The 13,487-nt window shown below is 39.4% G+C and overlaps 1 protein-coding gene across 7 annotated transcripts in view; it reads right to left on the bottom strand.

Annotated features, from left to right (window-relative positions):
• PBRM1 (polybromo 1) overlaps positions 1-13,487 on the bottom strand; it is a 52,410-nt gene that overhangs the window by 33,021 nt on the left and 5,902 nt on the right. For 4 of the 7 annotated variants that reach the window (XM_066195131.1, XM_066195130.1, XM_066195129.1 and 1 more), the window contains exons 5-12: positions 11,677-11,817; positions 10,933-11,049; positions 10,413-10,481; positions 9,543-9,641; positions 9,035-9,120; positions 6,484-6,582; positions 4,834-4,925; positions 1,301-1,517 (exon numbers count right to left, since the gene is read on the bottom strand). In XM_066195131.1, coding sequence (XP_066051228.1) covers positions 1,301-1,517; positions 4,834-4,925; positions 6,484-6,582; positions 9,035-9,120; positions 9,543-9,641; positions 10,413-10,481; positions 10,933-11,049; positions 11,677-11,817 — 920 coding nt within the window. The remainder of the gene's footprint in view (positions 1-1,300; positions 1,518-4,833; positions 4,926-6,483; positions 6,583-9,034; positions 9,121-9,542; positions 9,642-10,412; positions 10,482-10,932; positions 11,050-11,676; positions 11,818-13,487) is intronic. The other 3 variants (XM_066195128.1, XM_066195132.1, XM_066195134.1) reach the window with 1 other exon arrangement.

The raw sequence follows: 13,487 nt of genomic DNA, 5'->3' as shown, positions 1-13,487 counted from the left end.
AATTTCTGTGCTGCTCACACAGCCAGATGCAACCTGCCTACGCTGTAAGGAAATCAGAAATGCAGCTGCCTCTCTGTGGCAAGCTATTTGTTCTATAACTGATATCAAGGGTATTTTTAATGGAAAATCTCTCCCAAACAAATCTGTTTATATATAATTTGAGCCAATTCTTTTAGGTACACTCAGGCACAAACTGTCAATGATTCTTCTCAGTTTCACTGTTTGTTTTCTCATCAAGTACATTTTGTGCTTTTTTCAAGGCAAGACACTTTCTTTGCCACTATTATAGCTGTACTAAGACATAAGAAAAAATGCTTGAAAGCCGCTAATGGAGAGATAACCAGTGCGGCAGCTTTTATTCCCCAGCACATGCCAAACACCTTCTGACAAGATAAACCAAAAAGCCCTTTGTTAGCTTCTGATTTAAAAAAGACACTGCTCATTCGACAGTTACATCAAGTGTGACAGCCTGTATCCTGGATAACGAAAACGTACAGACCTGTGCATCAGAGCGGATTATAAAGGGATGAGCAGTGGGAGGGTCCAGAGCTCCCTCACTGAAGCTGAAGGACTGGCACTCCCAGGGTGTGGGCCAGGCAGGGCCTGGAGCCGCAGAGGGCCCTGGGCAGGAGGCTGGGCAGCACTATTAAACCCTATTAATGCTCCAAGGACCCTGCTCACACCCATCATACTGCTTTATCTTGAGCCACCGAAGGAAGACATTGCTCACTTCACTCTGGTCTTTAATCTGACAACTGCACTCTGGCAGCTCACGGACCTTTCATGGCTCACAGATTTATCAACACTGAACTGCTGGCTTCAGTCCAGACCAGCTACATCATCATGAAAATAATTATTCTCCACAGTTACTCAGTGACCTAGACAGGAGGATTGCAATTGCAACCATCTTCCTACAAGTCACACCAAAAACTATTAACTTAAAAAACATGACAGTAAGAGATAATCAAGCCATCATGGTCAGGGAAAAAGAAATATGGAGAGTTCTGTAAAAGCTTTCATCTCTGCTGCACACCTAGCCTTCAGAACTATACACATGGCAATTTTCAGGCACGTAACAAATGAAATCCAATGAAAAATAAACCCACCAGCAGCCATGTATCACAGATGATCTAAAGACTAATGCAGACTGAGCTGAAACAAGCAGCAATCAGATGTAGAGGAGAGATGGTGCAAACACTGCATTAGGTACCAACAACTTGACCATAAGAGAAGATTCTGGGAATAAAAGAAACCCTTGAACAGTTTTACACCAAATGTAGTTTGCATTCTGTTTTCTTACCTGATCTGCTGCAATGAAATGGGTGTTTTAATTTGCTGATAATAATCAGGATACTTTTTCTTGGAGGGCAAGTGGAAAAAGGGTTCAGAGATGAGCTGGCCCTGGTTATTCCGGCAACTCCTAACTGTGTCATACAGCTGGTAAAGAGGACTAGAGGTGTCCATGAAGGAGGTAATACTCTCAGCTTCAGACTCTCCCTCTTCATAACGAGCAGCAGCTGCACAGAGAGAAAGGAAAAACAGGAAACTCAGCAGGACAACTCAGAGTGGGGTTTTTGGTGGATAAAAGTTTAAAGCAGAAGAAAAGGAAATGCCTCTTTGAGAGTCAGATTCACACCTCAGAAAATGACACAACACATATCTAATGAGCCTCAAGCTGACAAAAAAGGCACTTTATTGCAGCCCTTAAGACAATACTAATCACAGCTCAATACAAAACTGTGAGGCAGAAAAATTTGACACTAAAGCCTGATGATGGCCCTCTAATATATAGAGCAAATGAAGAAGAAATAAATAATTTACAGCAATTATGTAATAAGCCTAAAAAATTCATAGTAAGTATTTTAAAATCTCATAGCAAACTTTCCTGGTTATCTTGTTTCAGGATTAGGATGAATGAAAGAAAAGCTACGAAGAGCTAACACTTACTGCAGATAAAATGAGGAGAAACATTACATGAGCAACCAAAACACAACAGGACCAAGAAAACACTTGTACTGGAAACACAGGATGGGAAGCAATAAATGGCCAATTCTTCTACACTTCCAAGCAGCACAAACAGTGCAATCTGTACCTTGCAGACAGACATAACAAAACCTACACGGCTTTGCACATGCTGGAGTTAAATGATTCACCCCTTTTCCCCTCTGGGAGTCTGAAGGAGAGCCTGGCAGGTGACCCACTGGGTAATTCAGCTACACAAAACAGTTCTCTAACACCTGGTTTCCAGCTGGCACTTCCATTATTATTGCTCAGAGGAGGCTGCACAGCTTCAAGTTCTCTATCCACATTCAGTAAAGTCATCTAGAAATGGTGACAAAGCCAGGGGACACTGAGACTGTAACAACACAGTGCTGTCACTGCTCCTCTGCAGCCTGACACCAGATCTACACCAGTGTGTGGGACCTACCAGGTCAGAGGCAAAGCTAAAACACAACCAGGCATCAGCAGATGTGCAAACATGCAATGAAGATGTTCATTACTGATTCGGGGAGACACTCAAAATTATCCTAATGATGCCAATCAGCAGCACTTAATGACCCAGCATCCACTACACCACAGGCAGCAAAGCAGGAGCTGGACAGAAAAACTCAGGTAGAAACAAACCACTGGAGCTATCATTGAAATCAGGTAAAGTTTCAAAAATAGATTATGGTTTAGTTTGCTCAAAGAGTTTGGACTGTTTACTCGAATTGTTCAGCTCTGAGTGCTCCACCAAAAAGTAAGAAACAAACAGAAAATGCAGAATAACTTGTTTCTAAGAAAGAGAAAACAAAGGCACTAGTCAAGTATGCTGTTCTTTGCTATATGTGAGCCAGCAACAAAACAGTTCAATACCCTAAATAAGAAATGTATTTTCTTTGTGTTGAAAGTAGAAAACAAGGCATTCCTTCAATAGAAATCTACATAAATTAGGTATTAATTAGTAATTTTAAAATGTACTAAAATGAAAGCATTTATGTATTATAGTTTTACTGTATTTTTATATTTATATAATATACAGCTATAAATATTTTCATTATGAAGTGCATATTTTTAAAAAGTGATGTGTAAACATCATATATTCTTATATATCTAGAAAATTATAGTGATCTCCTAATGTGAAACCTCTTTTAAGGTTTTTAAGAACCTCCCTATTAAGAGTCAAAGAAGAACGTATTATTTAGACTAGAAGATAGAAAAAACCTTATTTTTGCAATAATAATATTCTTGTTCTTATAGAGCAAACGATGTGATGCAAGACTGTACACTCTTTAACGTGCAGTGGCACCAGGTTCCACATCCCCAACAAGCACTGGCAGAGGAGAGGGACAGGCAGTTATCGCCCTTTTGTGCTGCTGTTACCACAACTACAGTTTGCAGATACCACAACAAACCCCACTGTCTCCTTTGTGGTCCCAAAGCACCCAAACAACAATGAATGCTCAATGTCCAACTGAATACGGTTGCCAGTAAAAACAAAAGCAGTACCCAGTCTTAAACAGTCTCCAAATGATACAATAAAAACTAAACACCCTTGTTTACAAAATTAGAAACATGCAAGTAATACCTAATGACCACCTATGCCTCTATAGGCTTATAACGAGGAGCAAGGGAGCTGCCAAAGCCGCTCACATCCTTGTACACCGGAGCTGGAAATGTTCTACACACTCCATCACACCAAAACACCATCTGCAGCTGTCAGGATAAACTCTCAGTTGGAAACTGATATTGTTCATTGCTTAGGCAACAACTACAACCAAAGAAGCTCATAAAGATTCAGTAGTCTGTTTCAGGAAGGAGAGAGTTCTATCCATGTTCAGTCAGTTCCCATTTACTTTAACAAGCATTAGAGGAATGAAAAAAAAATGAGACAGCAGAGCAATTAATAAAAATACCACTTGGCTTAAAGATAAACCCTGGTCACCCAGAGACTGACAGCATAGAGTTGTCCATGTAGTACACTGGAAGGACAGAAAATCTTAGCAGGTGACAAGTCTGCCCAAAAAAATAACATTGCCTCTTAGGTGAATGCAATAAAGGTAGGAGAGCTTCAACAGCAGCAAGACAAAAATCTCACACACACAGAGAGGTCCCATGAAAATTACAGTAATGTCCATAGCAAAGGTGGCACCTGAAAGTGGTTCAATCAGTGCAAGAATTTAAATCACTAAAACACAAAAAGTTACATGTTTCTACAGCATTGCAATTTGGAAAAAACAGCTAACAAACAAGCAAAACCCAACTAATAAATACTCCCCACATCACCCAGAAAACAGCTGCTCGGAAGCAATAACCAAACTCTGAGCCAAACAGGAATCAAAATGCTTTTGCTTACAGCAAGAGCTAAAATCCAAAAAATTCTACATACCCATCCACTAGAAAACTGTGGGGAGTACAGTTCAATTACCAGGTAAGAAATAAATGCCCCAATAATACATATTGAACAGCTGCATCTTTCAACATCAATGAAGAAATAATGTAAACAAAAAAATTCAACAAAGAAACAAATCCAGCACTACCAATCTCTTTTGCTGCATGGAGCACCCAATGTCTTCTCCAGTATCTCCTCTTCTGCTCCATTTTAGAAGGAATACAACCAAGCAACAAATCCCTAAAGCTTAGGTAAGTATACTTGGAAACACACAGAAAATTCAAAGTATGCCAGCAAGTTTAGCCTCCTCTATCTCACTAGCTGTAGATTCAAAGGAATTACACACTGAGTGCAAAATATTTTTGAAATAAATGTTTCTGAGTTTATCAGAAGGTCTACAGATTTGCCCACTATGAACATTTTAATGAAAAGAATTACACAAACTGCATTTCAGTTCCTACCAGCCAAAGCTGCATCCTCATCACTTTCTGATCCATATTGCAATGCCATGGTTATTGCTGATAAACGATCCCCTTGGGCTGATCTTTTGTTACTATGAAAGAGAAAAAGTTAAAGAAATTTTAAAATGAAAAGAAAAGGAGAAAACTGAAATCAAAACAAAGGAAAGGGTTATCACATTAACCATTAACAGTCACCCAGAGTGTGTGAGCAAGCAAGTGAAGCTCATGACTCCATAAGCAGGAACACAGCTGTGACTAAAGAAGTCTGGAGCTTTAACAGGAGAAATTCTTACCAAGCCATGAGTCTGCCTCTGTTTTATGAGCTGGTCTATCCAATACAGTCAGCAAACTGAGCTCTAGCCTACTACTTTCTGTCCTGTTCTGTTTACTTGAGTATTTGATTAATTGCAAGAGAAGGGGAATGATGTCTCTCCCAGTTAATAACTTCGTTATTTGACCCCATTTTATTGGGATTTGTCTGCAGGAAGGAATTCAACACACTAAAAGCTGTATTTTCTATGTGCTCCCATTCCTTCATCCCCACCTTTGGTATTTTCAGCACACACAGTGCCTGCACATGAAGAAGCCTCCTATGCCTCTTAGGTGAACAGGCATCCACACCAAGACTTCTCCAGCATCCCTCTTTTGTCCCAAACCTCAGGCACAGTATTTCATATCACACTATATAAGCTACACCTGACACTCTCTGCCTTTTTACAAGATCAGCTCTTCAGACACCTCCAGAAACAGGCTCAGCCTTGTCCTGCAGTAGCCAAGTGAAGACTGGGAAAAAGCAGACGGGCTGAGTGCATGCCTGGGCCCTACGCTTTCCTATACATCCTTTCCTGCCTTTTGATACAAACACAGAGATATCATTTCCTTAGTCTGTGGGCCATCCCTCTAAAACATCCATTGAGCTCCTTTAGTCCCTGACTTTGGGCTCCACCTGTCCCTGCAGTCCTGCAGGGCAGCAGTGCTGCTGTGCAGTACAGGGCTGTGGCCTGATGAAGCCACTTCTACTCCTGTCCTTGCTGTGCTTTGCCTCTTTTCACCAAAAAGCCTTCATTCACCTGGGACATTTTTATAGCGATACCACTGACAGGGTGTGCAAGTCCACAGCTGGATCATGAGCACAACCATTTGTAGCCCTTCTTCTGTGATGCCCTGAGGTGCCATGGGCCCCTGGAGCAGTAACTCACCTTCCCACTGGCAGTGCAGCCCCAGCCCCAGCATCCTGAGCCACCCCTGGCTGCTCTGCTGCTGTTGAGTGGCCCAGCTCTTGGGTCCATGAGCACCTACAGGATGCACTTCCACAACCAGGTTCCTCACCTGAGCAGCACCACCCAGCCACAGCTGAGCAGCCCAGGTGGCTTCATGCCTGTGCTGCCAGTGCCAGCTGCTGTGGCCGTCACACTGTACACAGTGAGCTGTGTGCCCCCACAGAGCTCTGCCACCGTCCACCAGCCAGGATGAAGGACTGCCCACGCTGCTCACTCACAATAACTACAGCATCAGTGTGTCACCAGCATCAATCTCATCCTGACCCAAAGACCAGCACCACAGCAGGGATGAGGAAGAAAAATCAAACAAAATTTAGCATTTCCATAGGATGGTGACTCAGGTTTTCCTCCAAGGGCACAATTTACTTACCGATAATATTTGTTAGAAGAATTTCTCTCATCCCCAACACTGCCTTTACCCTGTGAGGAAGGACCTGTCAGCTTGGAAGCAGCCAAATTTGATGCAGTCCTTAAGGCAGGAGAGGCAAGCCAAGGAAAGGGGGAGGAAAAGAAACAGGCCCACCATAAACCCATGAAAAGATGCAGCAAGAAAAAAGCTTTTTACAGAATCACTTTGATAGATCAGCCAAAAAGTTCAGAGGCAGATGTCTGGTAGCTAAAAGATAAATAATACTGAAATCCTTTCAGTGCTCCAGCATTTATGTGGATTTTGTTTATAAAGTCAGAGGAAAGAATGTTTAGCTCAAGCATTGATAGCTGTACAAACAGCAGTGAAAGCAGCCAACAAAATGTTCCTTAGCATCCAGATAAAGCCAATCATAAAGGTCCAGTCATGTTTTATCAACACTTAAAGTCAAGTTGGTTGACAGTGCATATTATCAAGCAACTCAATTTTGCCACTTTAAGGGAGGACAGTTAAATGCACCCACAAAGAGAAGTTTAGTACGGCAAAGGAGACAATGAGCTCTGCAATGAAAACATTTTTGACACAGGGGCAACATTTAAAGCTTAGGTTAGTAGCATTATGATGATTTGAGTTTGAGTCATCAATTACAACAACAGATGTAAATTCAGAAGAAAAATACAGAAAATGCACTTGAAGTGAACTGATGAGGGAATTTTACCCAAATCAGCAATAGGTAAAGACAATTAAACATTTAGTAATTTAAATAAAAATGATTCTGTGAAGCAGATTCTTGAGAAAGAAAGAAACAAACAAACAAATAAATGGTTCAATAGAAAAAGCAACCAGTGAAAAACACAACAGCAGGTGAAAGGTTTGGTTTTCATTACACTTCTCTTATCCCAAGTTTTTCTGCATTCAGCCCAATATTACTGTAGCCACCTCCAGGCATTATTTTTTCCCTCCAAGTTGGAGAAACAAAGAAGGGAGCTGTCAATGGTTCTGACAGATTACTTCAGGGTTTGAAGGTTTGTTGAGAACACAATACACAAGAGAATATCTAGAATAAGGCAGCTGAGAAGTGGAAATGGGTTGGCAGTGCAAGAGAGGAATTCAGCTAACAAATATCAGTGTGATTTATCTGTCATCCCTTCTTACACAATCAAGCTTTATTTTAAAGAAAAACCGTTGAGCCTCAGAAATGAATATGACACACACCCTAACATCCTGAGCTTCATCAATGGCCAACACAGTGAGAAAAATAAAAATACAATCACAATTTAAATAGAAAACCTGTATGACTCTGTGTAATACTAGTTACTGCCAAGCAAGCACGTAAGTACATTCACTGTCTGTAGAATCAAAGTTTTCTGGCACTACTTATAAGAAGAAAAATTCTTCACCAATGTGTCAGGAATCACTCCTAAGAGTATTTCTGCTTTTTATTTTTATATGCTCTGACAATGAGTCACATACCATGGGAAGGATGCTGATGCTGAACAAACCAACCCTAAAAACCAATTCTCAAAACACCAAGCAGCCAAAATCAACCAGGTAACTTCCACTTATTTCACACAATAATCCTAGGCAACACTTTTAATACTGACACCATATACACAGAAAAAATTAAACTACCTTCCACTTAAATAAGGCAGTGACAGTGTTTCCAGTTGTACCATACAAACCTTTGCAGGAAATGACCACAGTGGTTTACCTGCAACAAATAACAGTAAACAGCTCTAATATATAAAGAGATTCCACCTTGTAAGAGTTTCCCAGCTCCTTGAATGGACATTGCTTTATTTATTAGGGATAAATGACACAGCTCATACTGGCAAATAATATCGAAACCTACTTTTGAGTGTTACTTGTAAGTAAAATGCTTACATAAGAAATTTAATTGCATTTCAGTTAGGAAACATTTATAATGACTGCATCACTTCTCTGTATACTATGGATTTTCACAGGAAGAAAATGCTGTTTCCTAAGTAAAATCATTCCATTAAACAAATACAGCTATCAGCTCTGGCTTATATCTGCATATTCAGGCCAAATCTCTGCTTCACTGATCCATAAATCCAGATCTTCAGGTTCCTGTGCCTCTTTTCATGGCTAAAATTGCTTTTCAAACAAGAGTAGACTTCGCTCTAAGTATCTTTGTTCCTATGTTTCTGCCTCTACCTGTGAGCTCTTTGGTTTCAGTTCCTAACAAGGTTCAAGAATATCCAGCATTCTTCAATAAAACAAAGCACCTTGTTCTTCACTATTCATTTTCTGTTATTAACTTAATAACATGTGGTGGAAGATGGCCATAACTTATTAAAGATCCACTGACACTGTTTTTCATAATCAAGTACATCACAAAAATATTTCACCACAGAAGTATTTCAATGAAAAAAAAGCCCCCTTTCAAAAAGTATTTTAACCAATGCACAACTTTTAAAACAACACTAAGTTTTCAAGCCATTATTTCCCACAATACTCTCCACAGCACAAAGAAGGGGATGTCAAGAGAGGTTTTTATATGAGATTATAGAAAGAACTCTATTTGCAGTACCTGATTCGGAGACTTGACTTGGCCAACTCACTGTGTTCAATCTCAGCCTTTTTCATATTAAATATCTTTTTAATCGCATTTGCATCCTGTCAATTAGAAGATTATTTTTTTTGTTTAATGTTGAAAGTGAGTAATATTGTAATCAATACATTGAGCTATCTAAAAAAAAAAAAAAAGTGTTTTTATATTTAGATATAAAACAATTTTGCATGAGAAATGAAGCATGGAACAAAGTCTGCCTGAAAAACTCCCACACAGTATTTTTACAGTGGCCTGAAAAAAATTAATAGAAGATCTGAGCAGCTTCAAGCTGATTTTTTGTCATTTTTGTACCCCAATTCTACTAGAAGCAATATAAAAAAGAAAACCCCACTAAAAGCTATTAAAAAAAAAAATGCAAACAGGGTCTTGAGAGCTTTATGCTCAAGACTTATTTAAGGATCAACCAGCACAGAAAGTAGTTAAGAAACTCTGAACTCAAATCACACTATGAACAAATGAAACTAACCTTGAATACTTGGGATCCAGGCTCATTGTAGGTTTTGGCATTCTTTGCCAGAAGATCTATGTCCTTGGCCATGGCATGAATGCTTTTATAAGTTCCATTCTATACAACAAGAAGCAGAACTGGTTAAAGTGGCAACCTTCAGACAGCATGAGAACTAAGCCAACAGTGAAAAGCAAAGGAACTGAACATTCAATAAAGGGAATGTTCATCGAAAAACAACTTATTTGTAAGGACAACAGATAAGTATCTGGAAAAAGTAATCAGACAAAGACAGTAACATACATATATACTAAGTCTTTATAAAGCTCATGAGTGCTAAGACTGAAAAAAAAAACACTTAATAGATCATACTACCTTCATTTTAAAGAGTTTTGACAAAATGCTGTTTTAACTTTACTCTCTAGTTCAATCAACCTATGTCCCATCCCTCGCTACTATACAAAATGCTAGAATTACAGAACAGTATTTCAGATTACTGGAAAAGTAAGATGAAAAATGCATCAGTACAAAACATCTATTTATAGAATAGAACAGAAGTAGGTGATGATAATGCACAACCAAGCCTTAGTACTCCAATGTTTTACATGAGCAGCACTTGCCAAGGAACTGCTTTAAGCCATTAAACATCAAGGAACCTGAGATATTCTGGCTCAAAGCCATCACTCCACAGCTCACAATGCTTGATCTTCCACACAGCTACTTCTGCAGCACTAACCCAACACAGAACATTGAATCACCAGTGTGGCAGGTTTTTTAATAGCAGGGGGAAAACACATTGCCTTTCCTGCCACTATTAATCCTGACTTCTAACAATTCTGGAATGCTTACTGTTAAAAAAGGCTGTACCCTAACACATTAATATGTTCATACCTGTATCCTTTGGGCAATAGTTTTAAGATCTATGGGTTCCTTTATTATTGCATAATAATCTGGATATTGCTGGAAAACAGAAATAATTTGTGTATTACTATAAAGAGTCACAAAGCTTTTGTTCTAATAGCTCACAAAAATTCACAAAACAAGCCATTAGATGAATTGAAGATAAGAACAGTGTAAGCCTCAAAATATGGCACTAGGCTTCAACTTGGACAACCCAGGTCATAAGGCAGTTACAAGGAATTCATCAATAAACTGACATAAGGGACCAATTCTGATTGAAAATCAAATCCATGGTGATGTTTTTCAGAATATTTATTCTGCTGCTTAAAACTTTCACCACAAAAACAGAACACCACTTCTGAAACAGCAGTAAAAATAGGTAGAGTTTGCTTCTGGTGAAGCAGAAACAGAGAACTGCACCCTGAGCGTGGCCATCACAGCCTGTAACATCAATTATAGAAATGTCCAGGCTTCCAACTTAGAACACAACCTACACTATTAAAATACTCACCACTTTAGAAGGAAGCTTCTGAAACAGTTCACTTATGAGGCGTCCTGAGGGGTTTGTGGCAACAGCTATAGCTTCAAGAAGCTGTTCCAGAATTTCCTTCAGGTAACCTGGAGATGACTAATGTAGGAAACAAAAATCACAAAAAGTTTTAACAGCAGCCAGAGAGGAGTGCTTCAAGTTGCACTGAAATACAGGAATTTACACTTCAAAGGCAGAAAAAATCAGCTACAAAATACAGATGTAACTTTTGAAGACAACACTGTTTACGTAGGTAAAGGTACACTAGGAAACTCTAATTTCAGCACTACACTGCAGACTGTCATCACAGTTACTGAAAATGTGCATCCCAACATCACAAAAACCAGGCTAACCCAAATTTCCTCTCGTAACACTCCAGGAACAGCTGCACTGACTGAATGGGGCACTTGCTGATAACTGATGTCATCTGCTTGCAACAAACCTCCATGCTGGCATTAATTCAAGCACACTTCATATTATTCCAACTAAACCAGAACCATGCTTTTACCCGTATCAGAAACCCTCACAGCTTTTTTTTTTTTTTGCTAGGCAAAAGTAAACCACACACAATGCTGTGAAGTGATTAACTAATAGACTTGCATAGGAAATACCCTCTGGGGCATAATTTAACAATGAAAATATTACTCAATGATTTTTCACCCTCTCAGAGTCAGCTGACATCCAGTTACAGCCTCCCCCTTCTGCAGCTGTCATGCCCACACTTACTAATTCAGAATTTGCTTGATTGTCATGTCCTTCCTCATCATCATCATCCTCCTCAGCATCACCTTTCTGAACAAATTCATTTTTTGTGCGCAAATACAGCTCCCATAGTTTGCAGGCAGCTTTATATTCAGGAGAATCTGGCTGCAAAAAACAAATCAAACATTCCAGTCAAAATTCAGGGCATTCTCATCTGGGGGAAATTTGTACGTTAATAGCTGAAAGGTATTAAATACATTAAATGAGTAATAGAAAACTTGGGAGATTCTTGCTTCACTTGTTTTTCAACAGAGGAGTTAAGAATCACAATAAGCATTAGAAAATACAGAAAATATATAGAAAATATAATTTGTTTCACTCAAAAGCATTCAAGTCTTTCAGAAAACTCAGCAATAAAATTAGCTGGGTTGAGGCTTGGACAAGACAATTAGATGAATCTGGAGAAATCATTGAGTTTTGTTGAAGTACAATACCAACATTTAAAACAGACTAAATTTCAGTATCCCAGAAATCTGATTTAAGCCAATACTGCTGCCACTGCACGGCACTTGACAATTAACTTCTACAGAAGAATGCCAATAAATATCTTTGAAAGTACTGCAAAGGTTTACGCTCAGTATTAACTGGGAAATTCCAAAGAACCAGACAACACGCTACCACCTGGGTACACCTCTGGATACATCTTTTAGAAAAGGTAGAAGCATTAGTTAGAAAATTAACTCTTAAAAATACAGAGCCGGTAGTGGCAGACAAGCACGTGTGTATTAGCATTACCCAGAACAAAGACAGCTTTTCCACCCATGTATTTTTCCTTCCCTTTCCTCTGTTATTCAGGCTCTATTTCAGGTAATCCTGCTGATAATGTCACCTTATTACTGCTGATTGCACCCTTACTTCACTCTCTCAACCTCTGACAGCTTGTAATACAAATGAGAAACCAACATGAGAACTGTTCTTAATCTTGCCTTATCAGGCTTAAATATTCTCAGCACATTAGACCAGGTTTTTTAAGGGTGTCCTGTTCCACAAATCTGCTTCCTTCTGTATTGATGCAAGATGCTCAGGAGTGAGAGACTTGACTAGAAACACAAAAAAAAAAACCCCAAAGGCTGTTGTTCTGCTGGAGCACTGCCAATAAAACACCTGCTGGAATAAAGACCTTGACAATCAATCACTGTCCCTAGTTTGTCCATGCCATGGACCTGCCTGGGAAAGGTAAAAGGTGAAAAGAAGAAGAAGTTAAGCTTGTGTGCCACACCTCCAGCTCACAGCTCCATAATTCTCTGGAAATGCCAACGTTCCTTCATCCTGGAATAATGGATAATTTATTCTATTCTAGACTATTTTTAGTCTAATGCAAGATCTCTATGACACACAATTCTATAGGAAAGGCAGCACACATTCTGTAAAACCCCAGTCATTCTTTCCTGCCATCAAGTCCTTTTCCTTCACATAAAACCCATTAATGTTGGGGTTTTCACACTGAGTGCCTTGCAAAGCTCCAGGAGTACAAAATGGATTTGGAAACCTTTGTACTTTTCCTCCTGGAAGCAGAATGTGCAAATGCATTAACCCATAAACCTGTTGGTTTTCAAGAAGCTACTACACACACACACACACACAGAGGTAAAACAAACAGTGCCTCTCTGGATGTCACCTGGCTACCCCAGCTGGGCTTTTCAGAAGGCACTCATCTGGATCATCTCCAAAGTCAAAGATATGTGAAAGGCAGTATTAGCAGGTTTAGATTTGCTGTATCATCTCATTCACCACATACAATTCCACTGTTTATGGATTTAACATAGTCCTTCATT

Source organism: Chamaea fasciata, unplaced genomic scaffold, assembly GCF_029207755.1.
Source record: "Chamaea fasciata isolate MVZ Bird 193981 ecotype frontalis unplaced genomic scaffold, bChaFas1.0.hap1 SCAF_13, whole genome shotgun sequence".
Classification (NCBI taxonomy): domain Eukaryota; kingdom Metazoa; phylum Chordata; class Aves; order Passeriformes; family Sylviidae; genus Chamaea; species Chamaea fasciata.
This window is presented reverse-complemented; position numbering and strand designations above follow the sequence as displayed.